Source organism: Lottia gigantea (assembly GCF_000327385.1).
Source record: "Lottia gigantea unplaced genomic scaffold LOTGIsca_38, whole genome shotgun sequence".
Lineage (NCBI taxonomy): Eukaryota > Metazoa > Mollusca > Gastropoda > Lottiidae > Lottia > Lottia gigantea.
Window position 1 is genome coordinate 220,731 of NW_008709295.1, and position 21,601 is coordinate 242,331.

The following is a 21,601-nucleotide window of genomic DNA, read 5'->3' on the forward strand; positions in this document are numbered from 1 at the left end:
ACAAATGGTGGTCCAAGGTTGTGATCTATCAGCGTATGAAAGTCTAATGACCATGCATAAGTCATCTTTCCTCATTATTCCAGTCAACCCAGCTGTAAATGGGTATAGTTGTACATAATCCAGAAAAAATCAATGCCAAGAGATTTATTTTCAATGAATTATTAGGATTACTTCAGACCACTAATTATTTTCACTATTTCCTCTTTGCTTACCTCAATAATAAAGGAATGAGATTTTCTCTATGTTCAGGTTTAATTATACTTGTATCTTCATCTAAACCAAATTTTAATAATTCTTCTTTAAACATAGCATTATTAATAATATTCTGAAGATTTTCCCTAGAAAAAAAAAAACATTTGACTTAAATAGAATATTAGAACCAAAATAGAATCCTTAAATAACGGAACACAATTTTATGGTATACTAATCTTTAGTTTTATTGCACACACTGAAAATTGAGTTCTGTTATTCAATGTGACCTCTAAATAAACATTGCTTAATGATTAAAATAGAATCTCTGGTAGTGTGTCATGAAACAGTTGCAACAAAATGCATTTGATGAATTTCCAGAGGTTTATGTTCAAGTGGTAACTATTTACAGCATGTCCTGAATCTATTACTTAATATCAACGACAAAAGATGGGCCCAGGTAAATCAGCTCTGAGTTGAGTTTTTCTCAGTAGTATTGTTGACTCTGCTTACTTTATCAGTTTTATCAACATGTGGACATTTAAAAACAAATTATCATCAATTTGAAGGGCTAATCAGCAATTAGCACATGAAAGTAACAGACATTATCATGTACATCACCAAAGATAAAGGTGTATATTTACCTATAAGGATTAACATAAGGAAATTGAAATGTAGCTATACAATTAAAAGCTTCTTTCTGTATTTCAGGATCATGATTCTGTAACAACTGAAATGAAGGATTACACTAATAACTGATGTTATTCTAGCCTTTATGTTTTATATATTTCATTATATTTCCTGATAGGCCGGAGTTTCTACTATTAACATATGAACATATCCATGGCAAATAAATGTTTTTCAGTCTGAACTAACTTAAATCATAGCTTATCCTTGCTTATCTGCTGTGCTTATTTTGCTCATAATAGTCTCAGAGAATAATACCCTCAAGTTAAGCTTCATTTGTAAACCAGCTATCCTGATGAAGATTTTGTATTCGTAACACACATCTGCAGCATGATCTGAAGATTGGAATTACTCAGTTTCAAACTGAATATCCTCCAATTTCATGCTTTTGCTAAAAAGTCATGTCATTTTTGATAGGAAACATATCATTTACATGTGCATTCTATTTTTCATATCATTTGAATTTACCAAAAGCCTACGAATATTCATCCTCAAAAACTGACTGATTGAAACCAAAGAGTTTAAACTAATCTATGCACTTACTTTCAAATAGATCATTAACAATTCATTATAACCTTTCATCTTTTTAGGTTTACTTATACATGACATCAATTGTAGATGAACCACTAAACATCTGAAATACAAATGTACATTGACACATATGGTACAAACTACTCTTTGATATTTTATTGGGGTCTTTTTATCATTTCATGTACAAATAAATATTGGATTTATTATTTTCCACTAGTTGGACCTGTTTTAACCAAAATCATTGGGTTCATTCTGCCATGGGTCTGTTTTGACAAATGTGGTTCAGCAGTATTCGCATTAAGAAGTCTGTTTACTACTCATTGCATACAAGATTTGGAAACAGGCCTAAATTCAAGAAAATTTCTTTTGTTGGGACTAAATCATAGTTGACTTAATCAAATCTGACATTCCCTTAAAAAAAATGAAATAGGACTAATTTCCATAGTAAAATTTTAATAAGCAACTCAATGTCAGAAAATCATCAACCTACTTGTTTTTATTCAACTGGGACATTTTCACAACATTTCGTATCGTTTCTTCTTTCTCAGGATCTTTTTCACTATCTTCTTCTTCATCATCTTCCTCTTCTTCTTCAGTTGAATCAGATTTAGTATGTTGTATGTTCTCTTTCATATTTTCAAAATCCAATGGTACATATTCATCCCTAGGAAAGAGAGTAGAAATATAAGAGATAAACCATTATGCATTTACTTTACAAAATCTTCCTGTACATATTTACTGAAATCAGGGACAGATCAATTTTTGCACTTCTAAAATGAAATTCAGAGATAAATTATTTGGTACTTTATGAAACTTTTGTATTTACCATATGAAATGAGAGAGAAATTTTACTGTACTTATCTAATGAAATGAGAGAGAAATCTTACTGTACTTATCTAATGAAATCAGAGAGAAAACTTACTGTACTTAACAAATGAAATCAAAGAGAAATTTTACTGTACTTACTATATGAAATCAGAGAGAAATCTTAATGTACTTACCTAATGAAATCAGAGAGAAATCTTAGTGTACTTACCTAATGAAATCAGAGAGAAATCTTAGTGTACTTATCTAATGAAATCAGAGAGAAATCTTAGTGTACTTATCTAATGAAATCAGAGAGAAATCTTAGTGTACTTATCTAATGAAATCAGAGAGAAAATCTTAGTGTACTTACCTAATGAAATCAGAGAGAAATCTTACTCTACTTACCTAATGAAATCAGAGAGAAATCTTACTTACCTAATGAAATCAGAGAGAAATCTTACTTACCTAATGAAATCAGAGAGAAATCTTATTAAATCAGAGAGAAATCTTATTGTACTTACTTAATGAAATCAGAGAGAAATCGGCCAACATCTATCAGCTTATTCTGACAGACTTCAGGAAACAAAGTCATGGATTTCCACAATTGCATTCTAAATGAGACAAAATCAGGAGATCTATCTTCATTTCTACTAAATACTATCTGATCATTAAAAACAATATCTAAATATTCTTCATCATCATCCTCTGTTTCCATAGCAACTTCTTTATCACCTTTTACTGAAATCAAACAATCTAAAATAGTCATATTTTATTTCAATTGCAATGAATACTGAAACTAATTGGACCAACAAAGAAGGACACATTGATAATGTATGTGAAAGTATTTGGCCAGAACAGCTTAAATAAGTCTACTTTTTCTTGACTTTTATTAATCATCTAGACACTTTTGATAAGCGATAATATTGATAAACTTACCAAATTTGTCAGCTGTTTTTTGTAAATGGCTGCAGAATTGTTCCCAAAATATATCAACTTCTAAACCTTGAGCATGTGTAGCTATAAGTGTTTTAACTTTCTCCCACATTAGAGCCAAATTACAGAATAGATTACCAATTAAATATAGTACAGGCACCTAAAATATGTGAAATATAACATATGTATGCTTGACCTGTAAAATAATTGACTGGTTTAAGTCAAGCTTCTACACAAACTTGTTTAAGAAATAATTATCATAAATTCTAATTATGCCAATTCTTGGCAAGACTCTACTAGACATAATTTTTTCCAAAGACTAGGAAAATAAGTAATTTAAAATTCAAGACACTAAGAGTCAAAAAACAGTCATTAAATCGTTTCACCCAAAAAATCTTATGATAGAAATTCTTAGCCTAATTTTCATCTGCCCTGATGAATTGTGATCTTTGAATCTTTTTGCAAGGCAGGGGCAATATTAGAGAACATTATATACATGGAATTAGGTAACGAAATAACTATTCATACTATAATAACCTACCTTTTCCAGAGCAGTATGAGTTAATGACTGTTTAATATGATTATAATCTAGTTTTTGTAAGTAAACCAATCTATCTCTGTATGAATGTAATGTTGGAATTATAGTCTCTGCATTCCAACATATCTCAAATATATTTACTATTTCTTCATCCTATAATAACAAAAATAACACAATCTTAAAAACAAATACTTTATCAAATCAAAAACATAATGTTTATCAATATGTTATATTCAGAGACACTATGAACTCAAGTCAGAAATACTAAATCAGCAGGTACAATTCAATGAGAAGAAAATGTGTACATTCATTTCCATTTCAAATCATCTATCACTCATATCATGTTTGCCGCATTGACTTTGTCAGCTTGTGAACTTTGGGATTATTTATGGGTTTTCTCAATGGGATTCAGTCAAGTTAGAAATTAAAGAGCTATTGCTAGGCCTACAGAAGACATGAAGCGTGCCACGTTTCACCCTAATGATGATCAGTGGAAAAACTCAGACAAAGAAGAGCTGGATTATCGTCTGATAGGTGAATAGGTGCTGAGGGTTCGATCTTCCTCAAACTAAGACCAGATCTGATGTCACAGTGTCTTTATATAGTGGGCTTTTAACCCTAAAAGCCTAATGATATACAGTAAAATTAAATCATTTGATGCAGTGTTTAAAGAATAAAAGATATAATCGATAAGTATCTGTATTAATATAATACCTGTTGATTTGTAGATTGACTAATAGGAAACAATGATAAAATATGTGTTGTTAATATCCGAACCTAAAAAGAAACATATCAAAAAATAGTGGACCACAGCCATATACGCCCTTCACGGCATGTGGATGGTAAAAACGAAACATTCATTTTAAGTTTCATCAAAATCAGTTGAAAACTAAGAGAGTAATAGCATATTCAAGATTTTGGGGCAAGGGCAATAACTCAGCTTCTAACGGTCGAAAATAGCTCAAATTCGAAACTTGATCTTCGTTTTATGAATATGAATACACATACCGATTTCATTTGATTCCATCAAAAAATCTAGTTTTTAGAGCGTTTACAAGCAAATGTTCACCGCCAGATGGACGGGGGTGCCAACAATATACGTCCACATAGAGAGATGTGGGCGTATAAAAAGGAATAACACAGACGATATCACAAATGGCAAAAGTATTTGGATGTTTTGCGCCTAAACAAGATCATACAATTACCTTTTTATAGCACGTTCTACTTTTTTTAACATGCTATTACATTCAGTTTGTTTTGTAAATATAAACACACAAAAACCTTTTTGATATTATATGGGCAAGCCCTCTCTTACAAAAGGTTCTTTTGGTAGGCTCTTATACAAAGCTATTTAGGTAAAGTGAACAACAGTACAAGAACCATATGTATCAAAATATAGCTCAGTTTAGTAATTGTGACAGTGAACACAAACTTAACAGAAAAGTTCTGAGATCCGAATATATTGTTTAATTGTCAGTTAATGAATAATAATCAAGAAATCTAGAGAGAAATCCTACCTTTCTAGACCAGTGTGATAGATTACAATATATAATATCCAATATTTCTAGTTGTAATTTCTGTGTTAATAATTCTGGTTTAATATGAACAGCCTGACTTAAATAAATATCTACAATTCTTAATACTATTACATTCTCTTCATTATACCTGAAAATATTCAAAAAACATTAAAGAAAAAAAAGCAACCTATTTAGAATGAATGAATTGGAGTTTATACATAGGCCTATATCCTACTTTTCTTTTTATTATTGTACCATTGAAGTGTATAATCAGGAGAATTTTACTCGAACAACTGTTTTTTATTTTCAGTTATTTAGTGATCTTTAATATGCACAACCTGTAGCACACAGGGCCTTGGTTTATTGCCAATTCCAACAACAGAAAGTTGTGCGCTTTAAAGATACCCCAAGACAGTTACTATTTACCTATTACATACTAACAAAATAATTGACCACGAGTAATGATATAAGATGACTTACTTTAATAATTGAAGAACATCATTCCATTTAACATACGTACATAAATTATGTTCATCTTTCACTTTTAATAATGTCATACATATTACAACTTGATACAGCAAAAAATATAAAGAATCTGAAAACACAAAGCAATGGACATAATCAATACCCTTAATAATTAGTAAGCTGAGTGTGCAGAATATATCACTGGCATTTGTTATTCAGTCTTCATAGTCCAAAAATTTAACTGGAGTGCTGTATAAGGTACTTAACAAAAAAAAAAGACCTTGACTTCTTTAAGCTATAACAAGTTTTTATCATAAATCTTTACTTTGTGACCTCATCCTCATTTGTTGGTGATTATAGTATTTACAGTTACAAATTCCATGCAATACCAGAATACATACCTTTCCCTTTCACATTTGATGTATTTTTGATACTAGAAAAGGAAGAGTGCCATAAATCACAACAGATTTTCATCAACTCAACATTACTGCTCCTGGTAAAAAAAAATTCATTAATAGATAAATAATTAAAAACTCTAATGTTACATCTTGCTAATATCATGTAACATTTTAATATTCAATAAAAAAAATATTTCTAAATAGCCCTAAGAGAGCTGCCCTGTTTGGAAATTCTACTTTGAAGCAGAAGTTTACAGGTCAACAAATATGTTCAATGTTTAGAAAATAAGCCTGAACCTTTTTCTTAATTTTTTGCATGGTTCTTTTTTACATAAATAAAAAAAAACTACTTACAACAAACTTTGAAGGCAAATGAAATATGACCATTTCTGTACTGTACCGCAATCAGGATTTTTTAATTCATTCAACATAACTTTACATACACTATCCATTTTACAACTGAAAGAAATTGGTACATTATTCAAACTAATATTAATATGAATATGTATATGTGCAATAAACTGTTACCTTATGGTGTGTATGGTCCTATATCAAGATAAAGGTTTTCTGGAAAATTGAATAATTGCATGCATCTTTCAATTTGTTAACATTGGAGATCGTGTATTGGAATCATTGATGTCAATAAAAAAAAACGTCCTTGAATGGGAATACAGTAACTTAGTATGCTCAACGTTCAGGTGATTCCAAAAAGAAAGATAGTGGACCACAGCCTTATACGCCAACCATGGCATGCAGATGGTAAAAACGAAAATCCATTTTAAGTTGCATCAAAATCAGTTGATAACTAAGAGAGTAATAGCATATTCAAGATTTTGGGGCAAGAGCAATAACTCTGCTTTGTAACGGTCGAAAATAGCTCAAATTCGAACTTGATCTTCGTTTTATGAATATGTATACACATTTCATTTGATTCCATCAAAAAATCTAGTTTTTAGAGTGTTTACAAGCAAATGTTGACGGACCGACGGACGGACAGGGGTGCCGACAATATACGTCAACATAGAGAGATGTGGGCGTATAAAAATGAGGCAGTAATAACCAATCATAGACTTTTTGATAGTATAACCAATACTACTTGTAGTACAGCGATTCATTTGATGTATACTGAACTTGGTGTAATAAATAATAAAACTTGACATCAAATACCATCCTTAAATACCCAACATTTTCGTAAAAAAAGTTTCAATGTTTAGGTGATGTATTTTGAGATGAATTTGCATTAGATAATGCTTAGAGACTTAAATTCAAATTTTGAGTAATTATGGTACATAAAGAAGATTTTACAACACAATAATTTCACCTTAATTCATTTTTTAATTTAAAACATTCACTAAATAAATCTTACTCTAGGTAGCTTAAATACATACCCTTTCAACTGTTTACATCTCTCATATAAATAAAAGAATTTGAGGGTGTGTAAATGTGAACCATCTTCAATATGTATAACTGATTTCTGTAGTATAATATCTACCATAGTTTTCACCATTAAAATTTGGTCGTCATGGTTACCACCTACATAATGGCTGCTGATGTATTGCAATAAATGTGGTAAGATTTCCTAAAACAATATATAACATTCATAAATATAGATGCATCAAACAGTGTTTCTTCAAAAAATATCATTTATGATGCATGCACCATGAAGTGGGCAATGAATGACATTTTGGATTGTTGCCGTGTTTTTTTCAGTCAGGACGATACTGAAACTCACACATAGTTTGTCAATGTCAATAGTCATGTTAGGAAAACCATGCCAGAAATTCATGAACTTTTTCATCCAATGCTGCAACTAATCATGGGGATCTCCTGGTTGGCAAGTGCCTAATCTGTGCAAAATCTTGTTTTCAAATTTTGATAATCTCAAAGGTTTGAAACTTACAGCATCAAATATCTTGAGTTTAAGAAGAGTTGGTAGATGTTGTGAGAGTTGTTGAAATGTAAAGTTAGTAAAGATATTATGTAATATAGAACGTATAGATAATGGTTGATGTAGATGTTGATATTGAGATACCATTAAATATGTTTCTACTACTGATAATATAGTTACAGTTACTGCTTCCTCGACTATAGGTTCACTACATAGACTTCCAATAATCTACAAATACATAATGCCAGAATTAACTATTGGTAACAGTTTCTGCCAACAAATGTTCATGTGGAATAACATTACAAGTTGATAATAAAATCATTTTTGAAGAAATAAAATAAAGAAACAACTATAATTTACAAGGATAACAACTTAGATTCACAGTTCTACCAACTGGTTCTTGGCCAAACCTCTTGTCATTGATGTTTCCTGGATTATCAGTACCTATTTATAGCTGAGTCAACTGTAAATATGAGTGAAGATGACTTATTCAAGGTCATTGGACAATCACACGCAGATCGAGAATTGAACCCACAGCTGCCATTTGCTCGACGTAACCAAGCATTTCCAGAAGGGGCGGCTCTCTTAGGACTATGTGGGCTATTTACAAATAAGTTCTCTTTACTGCATCTGATTGGGCTAAGGAAGATGATTTCCATAAGTCACAGGAGCCTTAATGTACAGCATGTAGCACATTGGCCGTCTGTTTCTTGCCCCATCCAAAGGATCAGGCTTGTCCACCCTCCCCCCCTCCCTCCAGTGGAAATTTGATTGAAAAATCTGAAGGTATAGAATTGTCTCAACCTTTGCAGGAATCAAACCTAACTCACTCAGCAAGCATGGCTCCCATGTAATGAAGGAAAGAAGGTCATCTTAAGTCATCTTTCCATTCAAGTTGAAATTGTATTAAAAGAAGACTTACTTCAGTAATAGGTGTATAGAAATCAACAATAAAGGCACCATTTCTATATTGTAACATTATTTGAAACATTTTCAAGTTTCTGTTCAGTTGTTTACATATTTTGTTAAATTTCTCTTCAGATGCCTCTTTACATACAATATAAACTTGTTTGATACTTTCCTACAATATATTTAAATTTCATTAATCAAGTAAGTTTAAGATGAAATATAGTAAAAACTCAAACATCATGTCACTTTTTCTATGTCTGTTAAAAAAAAAAATCAAAAACATCATGTGGTGTGCTATAATGAAAATCAAATAATAACAGATTAAAGGGGCATTCAACTTTTTTCACCGTCAAAAACGTCCTAAATTATACCTGAAAATATTGCTATTTACATCTAGTTTTGGTGAAACCTTTAGAAGACATTTTTCTTTACAATTAGACCTTTATTTTATTTAAATCTGTACAGTAGTTTTTTTAAACTTTCAATGAGCATAACAAACTTAAAAACCTTGCTTAAAATTTTTAAATAGTTTTGCCAAATTAATGGATGCATTTTTTAGTTTAAACATTCAGATACTTAAGCGACACATTTTTCTAGAGTTTGATTTATAGTTTTCTGAAATTTGAGCAAAAAATATTTTCAACCCACAAAAAAGAATATTATTTTTTCATTTTTGAACTCAGAGGAGACTTGTTAAATGTGCATAGCAAGCCTTTGTTTTTTGTCACATTCCCAATCCTTGACAGCCCCTCCAGCCTGTATCACTGACAGATGGAAATGGGTTTAAATCAAACTTTAAGGTATCTCCAGATCTCAAGATTTAAAACTAAGCATATAACTTGCTGAATCACCCTTGCTTCCATTAAATCATTATCATTAAAGGACCTCTTTTTTCACCATAATAGTAGTGGCAAGTGTTGGACGCAAAACAGAGCATGCTTACACCTGATGGTACTTCTCTTTGGAGTATTACACTACTATACAACTTTTACTCCCGATTTGCCATACTATTGTTTGAATTGTACAGATTTTCATTCCAAATTTCAAAGATATACTTACTAATAAAGAGTTCCACATAGTATCACAGTATTTAACAGTGGTAAAAGATAAACATTCTTTAACAAATATCTTAATACATTTCTCAACTAAATTCAATGCTGCTTTAAACTTGTTGTTATCAGGATTCCACTGTCCTAATTTATAGAACACAATTGGAAAAATCTAAAAAAAAAAAAAATTCTGATATGAATACTTGCTGACATATATCAAAGTCATTTCTGGAAATCAGGAAAAATCATATTGCTTTAAATTTGCATTTGGATTGATTCTTATTAATGCTACTTTTCTGGACCTGATTTAGCTAATGGAAATAGGCATCGCCATACACTGTACAGTGAAGGAAATTTTGCCAGGACAGCATATTAGGGTACTCTTTTTTGATTTTCAACCATCACTAGATCTTTGACGTTTATAGTCTGTAGTACATAAGACCTTGAGTTTTTTTGGTTTCATCTGAACAATACTTCATTATGGATGATGCATGAAGTCAGTCATCTTATAATATTCTAAATACTAACCTCTTGACTGATATGATGAAATCTGTTATCAACACCTTTCACTATTTGAAATAGAGTCATTCCAATACCTTGTACTAACTAAAAACATAAAAATCATTTAATTCTACAAAGATAGCTTCATTGTTTGTTGGTTTCACCTATATACCTTGTGTGTATGAATGCTTAAAATGAATGCTCAAAGTTTGTGAATCTCAAAGCTGAGATTTCATTCTGAAATCCAAGTGTTAAAAATTCTATCTTGATGTATCCTAAAAGACATTCTATATTGATGTATCCTAAAAGACATTCTATATTGATGTATCCTATAAGACATTCTATATTGATGTATCCTAAAAAGACATTCTATATTGATGTATCCTAAAAGACATTCTATATTGATGTATCCTAAAAGACATTCTATATTGATGTATCCTAAAAGACATTCTATATTGATGTATCCTATAAGACATTCTATATTGATGTATCCTATAAGGTGAAGTGATTAAAAACTCACCTCTGGATGTTCTTTCAAATCATTGAACAAAAAATCTAACAATTTATTTCTATTCTTCACCTAAAATATATATATATATCTTTAACAATATGGACATTAAGACCTTGGGCAATAATACTGGTAATGTTCTTTTTATAGCTTCCAATTTATGAAATATGGAGGTCCATTGGTTGGTAGTAATAGTTATATCAATTTTGTCAATTTCAAGTTTAAATATTTTTTCCTACCTTTCTGAGTAGAAAAGCTATACTAGCAGATGCCATGTGCTTGATGAAATCTTTCTGATTGTTGTACAATAATGTTGAATACGGCCTGAATATAAAGACATTTTACAATTCAAACACATTCACCACACATCTTAACAACACTTAATGGTAAACTGTCAATTTTTTTGTGGCTGATGGCCAGGGTACAAAGTGTAAACATATGTCAAGGGATATATCATTTTATCAATATTCACAGTATGGTCTTTCAAAATCATAACAATTTGAAATTCCTTAAAAAAAAAAAACTAGATGAAATAAAAGCAAATAAAACATCTTTCTCACCTCCATATTTTCTGTAAATCTTTGATAAAATAACGCCATAAATATTTAAAGAGATAAGCAAAGGTGGTGAAAACATTCTCCAAGGCTTTGGTGTCCTGACTGAAACTGGTCAATATCTGGGTCAATGTGTTGAAAAACTCATCAAAATATTCACAGAAATCAGCTTGTAGATCTCTAGATAACTCAACAACTAAACTATAAAATACAATTTCAGAGATAATGGTACAGGTTTTGTTTTAACGCATATGACGGTTAATGAACACAAGAGTGTATTGTTGTATTCCTTGATAATAACACAATGGCTAACAAAAAAAACAATTATGGCTGCATTACCCAATTATAATGCTGCATTTGATACATGCCGTAGAAATAGTGCACACCTTTATGGTAATCACAGAAGGTAACAAACACAGCATTTCATCAAATCTCATTATTGGCAATAGAATGATGAACAAAATGTGTGACAAAATGTCAAAAATTTATTTTCAGACTGATCGCAAATACCACTGTATACAAAGCTGGAAAAATTGAAAAGACATTGTCTGTATAATTTGGTTTTGAATGAAAACTTGAAAACTTACTGTAACAATGATTCTAAAGCTAAAGTATTGGGAACTTGTAAATGTTTGATGAGAGCTTTTACTATCAAATCCTGAAAATATAGTAACACATTAAAAAAAATTATAAGTGAACAGTGATTTCCAGTATTTCAATATTTCTTATAATCTAAGTTAAGTTGTTCGTGCATTTCCGCAAATGATTAATAATTTACATGTGCGACCTCGCATGACCTCAACATTTGCTTGTTTCGATAAACAATAGGTGACGCCGTCTGCTGCCGTTGACGAGTTGGTTGCTCATGAAATATGGGTCAAAGTGAAGGATTCATAAAGAAAATCAAAACAAACCAATTTTAATTATTTTGTAGAATATTTGAGGAAACATCTAAGACATAAAAAAAAATTTCGTTTTTTTAACTTTGACGAAATTCGGTGTTGAATCCTTATATCCACGAAAATAGGTTACACAACTGTATAAAACAAATCATAACAAAACACTGTTAATATTTGTACATGTTTTTTTACTTACCTTATTGTAAATAAGTTCTTCATATGATTTAAAACTATTAGCTATTTCACAACGAAAATTATCTACAATAAATCATATATATGTACATGAATTCCAAAGCTGCATTTAAATATTCACAGCTTGATCCTGTTCAGTGAGTTTACTTATATGCCCTACTGACTAACCACTATGGCTTCTGAATCACATTTTGCCTTTCACTTTAAATGAAATGAGTTTTTACTCCAAAATAGTACTGACAATTTTAGATTTGGGATTGTGTCAATATCAACCAAAGAATATCATATAGTTGCTCAGCTGGATACTGGCTAAGCTTGTTTGACATTCATTGATAAATAAAACACAATATTGAAATTGAAATGGTCATTTATTCTCTAACTGACAAATCATTTTGTAGACAGGAATCTAAATTTTGGATCATATTGAAATGATATATCTGGGAATCAAGCGTATTATGCTAAACACAAGGGTACATCTTATCTTTCTATACAGCTAAAGAAATTCAAAAACAAATGTTAGAAAAACTTATTCAGAAATCACAGTAGTCAGCAAGAATAATTCCAATTATTTGGGGGATAGCTAACGTGCTACTTCAAACACGGCTGTCCTGGTGAATTTCATATCTCCAATATCATAAAAGCATCATGAGATAAGCTCTAATCAATTAGATTCTGATAAAGGCCTTATTCAACCTTATTAGAAATTCTACTTTTTTTAATGTGTGAAAAATCTAGCCAATGAAAAAATAAATCGATCACAATCAATCCCCAAACATGATTCAATGATCTAATAATAAAAGCAAAACTTACAAAATTCTGTTGTACTGTCAACACCGATTCTATTACAGACACCAGCAAAGAAAAATGTCTCATCAGTCTACAATTGAAAAACATGATCTATATTGTACATTCATGGCCAAACATATTTTCAAATCTGAGGATATACAACACATTTATAGATCTATGTATTTATCAAAATCATTTAAAAGCATCCATTTTTTACAAGTGACAAAAAATAGTACGTTAATGCCACTGTAATGGCAGAGTTTCCCCTCATTGTACACTGTATGGTGCTGTCCATCTTTATTAGTCCATAAGTAAGATATACATTTCAATACCACAAGCAATCAAAAAGTGCATGACCATTATGATAGTTTACAAAAGAAATTCACCCATAGCAAACTGAAGCCAATAGGTATATAACAAAAAGCCAAATGGGCGAGTGAATATTTCATCTAGTTTCAGATCAAAATGGGAGAATCAAACCCTCCCTTCCCCGAAACCTAATTTTCAAACAAAATGAGAAGGATAAAACCTTTTACCTTTTCTTTGTCACCAACATACTTGATTTTATGTGTAACATCAACATCTATCTTAACTAACTGCTTGTTAAATCCCTCAAACTGTAACAGAAAAAAATCCATACATTCAGTTATAAATTTATGTGAAATAAATTAAAGGATAATAATTATGATAAATATAAGGGTCATCTTTAACAACCAAAGTGTGTTTTAAATATATAATCCCTATCAGGACAGTCTAATAGGGGTGCATTAAGTGTTTAATGAAGCAATTTCCTTAGCTTCTACTGATCTTCAAGACTATAACATAATTATCTCCAAATACAGATGTAAATCAGTCTGACAGGCCCCTTAAATGAATAGCCTAGTTAGTTATCAAAAAAAATAACTTTAAAACCTACCCTGAAGTGGTCAGTATCTTTACTCATCATGGAAAAATATTCCCCAATTCAATATCTTGTACTTATAACTGAAATGAATTCAAAGACTTTTTTTAATATCAATATTCAAGTAATGAGTAGGGTAACAGAACTTTATCTGTATCCCCCATAATATTATACTGTCCAATATACCTTTGTATTGTTTTACCAAGCCTGACAACTAAACTAATTATATCAGTACATAACTTATTAGTTCAACTATCTGAGTCCAACAAAAGTCAATTGTTTCCATCGATCTACAGTTTGCAATAAATAAGCATAACTATCTGTACTTCTTTTAGTAGGTGTTGACATTCATGGACTTAAGTGTAGACATGTTGTCCTATGCGTGAAGTTAAAAGTATGATTATAAATCTTGTCTTCAATAATCAAATGTAGAAAATCAACGGATTAAAGAATTTTTAATCTTTAAACTCCATGTTAGTCTTAATATTTGACTCATATGAGAAGAAATTGAAGGAATACAAGAGATAGCAGAGATAAACTTGCTCCATCATCCATGTTGTCACTGTATGAATGGGTATCACCCAAAAACCAAAAATTCAGTACAAAAACATATCAGAACTATGAAATTTTAAAATGTAAACAAACCTTGATTTAGCACCTCTGAGAACAAAATATAGCATATAAATTTTGTTCTGTCAAATAATCTTTACATTCAACATATTCTTATCTTCTTGAATGTAATTTCATTCTAAAAGACATAAATTTCGTCGGTTAGAATCTCTATTGAAGGCTCAAATTTGTATTTTTATTGAAAAAAATAACAACACCACGATGAATTCCACAACACGTGGGTAGTCGAAGTTTACAAGACAATCCAAATCCTTTAATTTTGATTGGACAGACTAATGTATGTTCTATTATCCAGTCGGTCGCTTTGGGACACCTTCGTATACTCCTTTTACAGTGGAATGATATTAATATTTAATTTTGTACACAAATTGTTTGGCAACCCTTGAATTCACTTCAAGTAGGAATAAAATGTTTTACACCACTAGTAAAGACGGTTGTGTCGACATAAAACTTTGAATAAGTTATAAGATCATGAGAAAGGCGATCTTTTTTTTGACATTAGGCCGACGGTGTAAACCGAATTAGGACAGCTTGGATTTGTATTGACAGTGTTTTTGCCCATCGATTGAAGTTTAACCGTTTCACCGAGCTTTTATGGAGAGTTTGCTAAATAAGAGATATGCAAACCAAATGCCCTATTTTATATTTCACGTCAAGTTATTAAAAGATGTATCCAAATGACGGGCGTCCTTAACGCTTTCTACAACTACAATATTAATTGACAGAAGGACACACCCACCCGACACACGAGGTTTACATGAAATATTTCAACTATTATTATACATTAACAGACGTAGAGCAAATGGTAGATCGTTAATGGAAAAGTGATAATATTTCTTACATTTGAATGGTACAATATAATTATCTCGAAATAACTTACATGTAGCTTTAGTTTATCACATAGAATGGTGACTAATGAACAAGGGGATACTGAATTTCATGGAAATATTGATACATCATTCCTTGAATTAACTGACTTAAGTAAACCAAATGTAAAAATGTTATGTAATAACACAAGTACCAACAATACATGTGAATTTAATGAAATACCTGAAGTAAATGAAATAGAAAAAAGAGGCCAGAATGATGGTGGCAGAAAAAATCTGGATAATATTTTATCTGAATTGAAATTAGGAAAGTTTCAATATAAAATGTTATTATTATGTGGTGGAGGATATTTTGCTGTGTGTTCAGAAATTTTAGTATTTGTTTATCTTAGTGGACCTGCGACAAAAGAGTGGAATTTAAGTCAATATGAGTATCCATGGTTACCGTTCTTTAGTGGAATAGCGGGCATTATAGGAGGTTATATATTTGGAACTATCAGTGATAGATTTGGGAGACAAATGCCCTTCATAATATCAATTGGAATATGTTGTATATTTGGTGTGGCATCAGCATTTGCACACACATTTGAATGGTTAGTGGCTATTAGATCTATGGTATCTTTTGGAATTGGTGGTTTAGAAGCAGTGGATTTTGTACTATTATTAGGTATGGCACCATAAATAATATGGATACAAGATACTGAACTGTTTAACAGGCTGTTCTTTCCTGGTCGTTTGTATAATGCTCCGAAAAAAGACCTCTCATGGACAGACACACATGATATTCAGTTGATATTCTATGTCACTTTTCTTTGTAGTTGCTTAACATTATATAGCATAATGTGGACATATTGTCCTACACTTGTTGGTCCAATTCCATTTATTGTGAAATTGATAAGAGACTTGATCCCATCTTGACAAAACTTAGTGGGTTTGTGGTTACTGTTGGTTCTCAGATGCTTTCAATTTCAATATGAGGGTTTTTTAAGTTATTGCCCTTGCTTTTTAAACATGATAGAGACTGTAGTCTTTAAGCAGCAGCTAATTTCACACCGCACTTGGTTGGCATTGTCTTGCTTTATGGCAGTGTAAATATATTGATTGATAAACTTATATTTCAGAATTTTTACCACCAAGAAATCGTGGTGCCATGATGGTAGCCATCACATTTTTTGGTGCTGTAGGAGCAGTATTAACTGGTGGATTGGCCTGGTTGATATTACCACAGTGGGGCTGGAGATGGTTTGTTGGGGCTGCTGCAATCCCTTCTATTATTATATTTCTACTAAGATTACTGATTAGATATGAATCTCCTAGATACCTATTTATAAGTGGTAAAACAGAACAGGCCATCAAAGTTTTGAGGAAAATTGCCAAAGAAAATGGATCTGAATTATCAACAGGTTTGGATACATTTTTGATTTTACAATAGATGCTGCTTAGACCATTGATCCTAGCATTGGCTGAAAAACATTCCTCCAAATCTCCAAATTTGGTTATTTCTCCAAATCTCCCACCTGTGTTATTCTTCCAAATCTCCAACCTGGATTATTCCTCCAAATCTCAGAACTAGATATTCCTCCAGATCTCCAACCTAGGCTTTTCCTAAAAATCTTAAACTAGGTTATTCCTGTAAAAATCTCCAACCTTGGTTATTCCTTTAAATCTCCAACCTTGGTTATTCATACAAATCTCCAACCTTGGTTATTCATACAAATCTCCAACCTTGGTTATTCATACAAATCTACAACCTTGGTTATTCCTTTAAAGCTCAAACCTTGGTTATTCCTTTAAAGCTCAAACCTTGGTTATTCATACAAATCTCCAACCTTGGTTATTCATACAAATCTCCAACCTTGGTTATTCATACAAATCTCCAACCTTGGTTATTCATACAAATCTCAAACCTTGGTTATTCCTTTAAATCTCCAACCTGGGTTATTCCTCCAAATCTCCAACCTTGGTTATTCCTTTAAAGCTCCAACCTTGATTATCCTCCAAATCTCCAACCTGGTTATTCATACAAATCTCCAACCTTGGTTATTCCTTTAAATCTCCAACCTGGGTTATTCCTCCAAATCTCCAACCTTGGTTATTCCTTTAAAGCTCCAACCTTGGTTATTCCTGCAAATCTCCAACCTTGGTTATTCCTTTAAAGCTCCATCCTTGGTTATTCCTTTAAAGCTCCAACCTTGGTTATTCCTCCAAATCTTAAACCTAGACTATTTCTCCAAATTTCAAACCTTGCTTATTCCTCCAAATCTCCAACCTTGGTTATTCCTTTAAAGCTCCAACCTTGGTTATTCCTTTAAAGCTCCAACCAGGGTTATTCCTTTAAAGCTCCAACCTTGGTTATTCCTCCAAATCTTAAACCTAGATTATTTCTCCAAATTTCAAACCTTGCTTATTCCTCCAAATCTCTTACCTCTCTATACCTGAAAGACCATTTTTTCAAAACATTTTTATTACAATTTTTTAAACATATTTTAAATGTATTTTTTTTTCAGAAAATATAATTTGTGAAAAGAGTAAAGATAGAGGTCATATTAGTGAACTATTTTCTAAAGATTTACGTGCTAGAACTCTAGTAGTATCGCTGGTGTGGTGTTTTCAGTCTACTGGATACTGGGGTGTAACTATTTACTTGCCAGAATATATAGCTTCCTTAGGAGTTGACTCATACTTTAACATGTTCACTATTTTTATAGGAGAACTTCCTGGACTAGTTTTGGCCATGATTTTAATAGAAAAACATATGTTAGGCCGAATAAAATGCCTAAAACTTTTTTCCATAGCGACTTCCATATCATTGATTTTATTTGCCTTTATTCCTGTAGATTTTTTAAAAGCAGTTATTGTTATAGTATGTTATTTTTTCATGGTACCTATATATTCCATTTTAAATGCATTTACTCCTGAAATTTATCCGACCAAAATAAGAAGTACAGCAATGGGCTGGGCTAATATTATCATTGAAATTCCTGGCTTGATCACTCCTTTTGTTGGTGCTCTCTTGTTATCTAGTGATATAAAATGGCTGTACCCAGTCGTTTGGGCTGTCAACTTTTTTCTCCAATTTCTATGTACATTTGGTTTTAAAGTAGAAACGGCAGGAGCTGGCATCTAAAAGTGATTCATATGAAAGGGATTGTAAAGAGGTTTAAAATTTATGTGTATCGAGGACACTGATTCCATCAATTTGCACCATTCCAATTTTCAGACAGACATCTGTGGTTCGTGCAATTCCACCAAAAATAAGTGTTTGATGATGTCACCAATCATAAAATATGCTTGCATCACATTAGCCATTCGTGATTAGTGATGTCATCAAACACTTTCTTTACAATCCCTTTGAAATCAGTCAATATAAATTGTGATAATTCAAATGTTTAAAAACAATTTTTGATGATCTTGTTTAACTTCTTTTGCAGTATATTGATGTACATTGAATTTATCATAAAATATGTTAGGGGTCTAATTATCAAAATTTTTGCTTTATCAGGTGATATATACCAATAACAGCTATCAGTATAAGAAAATATTTAGAAGGCAAAACCCCTTTCAGATATATTTTCTCATTTATTTATAGTACTAATATATGAAAAAGAGTACAATCATGATCAAACAAATCATATGATCAAAATTTCATTTACAGAAAAACATTTTTTTTGAATCAGTTTGATTAAACATACATGGAAACTCAATTCCTAAAATGATATTTTCTTAGTTTTGATTTTTAGTGTTTTATTTTTCAAAATTGTTAATTTCATTGTTTAATGGATTAAATTTTAACTATTGTTTATGTTATATATAGTGTCATAGTGATTTTAGTTTTGAAATTTTTAGTCATTTTCATTGTGTATATTTTTATGTGATTGATTTGTTATGAGGTTTTTATTCTATGTATGTCAAAACATACAGATATTATATAATTTATATATTAATAATTATCAAAATGTCTGAATTATATTAAATGGAAAAAGCTCCTGCTGACAAAGCCACTCTGCAATTTTGCACCAGGACAAAAGACCCTGGGACAAAAGCCCATACCAAAAAAATATATATTAGTACTTTATGTAATATATAGAAAAAGATTTATGCACCTTCTTCAACATAACAAGCATTGTATTAAACTTATCCCACCTCTTTTTGTACAGGAGACTTAAAGTGCCTAAAGGTTCAATCCTGTCATTATACCCGATTTCCCCTTGACAGTCTCTAGTCGTTCCGATGGGACAATAAACTGATTCCCTATACAGAATGTGCTCCTCGTGCTCCCCCTCCCCCCTTTGGCACATTGGGCTGGTTAAGGGCCTGCTTGTGGCTATTTATATCAATCTGAGCCTACTCAGCTCTCTTGAACTCAATAAAAAGCTATAACTAAGACGTCATGATTTGTTCTGCCAAGATCTTCATCCAACTGTCTAACTTTAATTCTAATAAAAGTTATTCCCATTCAGACATGATAGGTAGATGACAAGTTAAAGTTCGCTTCCAGCGACATTTTGCAGCCATTGTTTTCTAACTCTGGCAAATTTTTGGGAGCCTTGAACATTCTCCCGCCCGGAATATACAACCATCGTTTGACAGCTGAACTAATCATAGCATATCCACCTCTATTTAGTTATTTAGGCCAGTGTTAGTGTGAGAAATTTGTTCTCATCACCATCTAACACCCTTATCATTCCTACTGTCACTATTCTATTGTTGGCAGTCAATCCACTCCTGTCTTTAATCCGCACGTGTCTCTTAATCCAGACTGACTCGCCGATTTCAGATTAACTGACATCCAACATCGCCCCTAAATCTCTTTAACACCTTGACAATTTGAATTAATAAAATTCACTTCCCCATTTTAAACATGATCAATATTCTAAAATGGATTCAAGAAAGCAGATGACGACAAAAGGTAGGATACCAGTAATTTTAACTTCTGTATGTTATTTAAGTGTGGTATCATATTTGGAAGAAAACTAGAGTTATTTCCCATTTTATGATAAATCTAAAATTTATGACAAGGTTTTGCCGTGTTTTCCCACTGCTATGTCTGAAGACAGCAAAGGAAACCTCCGAAACGCCTTTATAAATGTTAATTAGAGATTATTATTTCGTTTGAAAGTTATGGCATTAGTATTGTAATTTTCAAAGTATCTGGTTCAATACATGTAAATACAAGTCCTCTTGTAAAACCTTTTAAAAGAAAGCATATCCTCATAGGGCCTATTTCAATTCCTTTTTTCATATTCAATGACCAGTAATTCCCTTTCATTAGCTAACTTAGTTCTTATATTCTTCTAATATAGGGTATGGTTTGACAACTTATGAAGTACATTTTTCCCAGAGCTCTGATTTTTACTATACAGTGGCCGCTCCATATTTGGGCACTACCTCCCGAAGACCTAAGAATACCATTTTTGATAAAAATTTCATTGTTAAAATGTCATAATATTGAAAGAATACGCTCTGAAATAATTTTATGCAGGATTTTTAAGCCCTTTATTTTCATCCCATAAATATATTTGTATTTCCAGTGTCACGATATGGTTTGGTAGCATTTCGAGAAAGTCTATCATGTCAAATATTCAATATAGCTGATATTAACGGTCCAAGAAGAAAAGTTACCGGAGCCTCTGTTAAAATAGATATCAATGGTGTAACTAAACGGGGTACTATTATAAGTGTAGCTGGTAGGTAGGCCTAGACTTTTTAACTTTTAAACTGTTCCATTGCCAATTTAATTCCCATAGTAAAAAAAAGAGTGGTCAGTGATTGCTCAGGGTCACAAATATAAGTTGCCCATGGAAAAACACCAGAATGATGCTGTGTTGTTTAAGTATCAACAAACAAACCAACAACACAACATCATCCAATCATCCATCATCGTAGTAGTTG

At 31.5% G+C, this 21,601-nt stretch overlaps 2 protein-coding genes across 2 annotated transcripts in view; one reads left to right on the forward strand and one right to left on the reverse strand.

Moving 5' to 3' along the window:
* Positions 1 to 14,294, reverse strand: part of LOTGIDRAFT_233343 (hypothetical protein) — a gene marked incomplete at its 5' end in the record, with an annotated part of 37,010 nt that extends 22,716 nt beyond the window's left edge. The window contains 25 exons of the mRNA XM_009059174.1: positions 213 to 338; positions 834 to 919; positions 1,420 to 1,510; positions 1,898 to 2,071; positions 2,736 to 2,952; positions 3,151 to 3,307; positions 3,689 to 3,838; positions 4,400 to 4,462; positions 5,203 to 5,350; positions 5,683 to 5,797; positions 6,069 to 6,160; positions 6,420 to 6,524; positions 7,454 to 7,644; positions 7,966 to 8,181; positions 8,876 to 9,034; positions 9,922 to 10,083; positions 10,440 to 10,517; positions 10,933 to 10,992; positions 11,160 to 11,244; positions 11,481 to 11,675; positions 12,062 to 12,132; positions 12,570 to 12,631; positions 13,376 to 13,442; positions 13,888 to 13,968; positions 14,268 to 14,294. Of these exons, the coding sequence (XP_009057422.1) occupies positions 213 to 338; positions 834 to 919; positions 1,420 to 1,510; positions 1,898 to 2,071; positions 2,736 to 2,952; positions 3,151 to 3,307; positions 3,689 to 3,838; positions 4,400 to 4,462; positions 5,203 to 5,350; positions 5,683 to 5,797; positions 6,069 to 6,160; positions 6,420 to 6,524; positions 7,454 to 7,644; positions 7,966 to 8,181; positions 8,876 to 9,034; positions 9,922 to 10,083; positions 10,440 to 10,517; positions 10,933 to 10,992; positions 11,160 to 11,244; positions 11,481 to 11,675; positions 12,062 to 12,132; positions 12,570 to 12,631; positions 13,376 to 13,442; positions 13,888 to 13,968; positions 14,268 to 14,294 (2,978 nt within the window). The remainder of the gene's footprint in view (positions 1 to 212; positions 339 to 833; positions 920 to 1,419; positions 1,511 to 1,897; positions 2,072 to 2,735; positions 2,953 to 3,150; positions 3,308 to 3,688; positions 3,839 to 4,399; positions 4,463 to 5,202; positions 5,351 to 5,682; positions 5,798 to 6,068; positions 6,161 to 6,419; positions 6,525 to 7,453; positions 7,645 to 7,965; positions 8,182 to 8,875; positions 9,035 to 9,921; positions 10,084 to 10,439; positions 10,518 to 10,932; positions 10,993 to 11,159; positions 11,245 to 11,480; positions 11,676 to 12,061; positions 12,133 to 12,569; positions 12,632 to 13,375; positions 13,443 to 13,887; positions 13,969 to 14,267) is intronic.
* A 1,691-nt stretch (positions 14,295 to 15,985) lies between these two features.
* LOTGIDRAFT_63784 (hypothetical protein) lies at positions 15,986 to 18,833 on the forward strand (the record flags this gene model as incomplete). The annotated part of the gene is made up of 3 exons (XM_009059158.1): positions 15,986 to 16,376; positions 16,831 to 17,112; positions 18,217 to 18,833. Coding segments are annotated over 3 exons (1,290 nt in total), but the record flags the coding sequence as incomplete, so codon positions are not given.
* Positions 18,834 to 21,601: the final 2,768 nt, after the last annotated feature.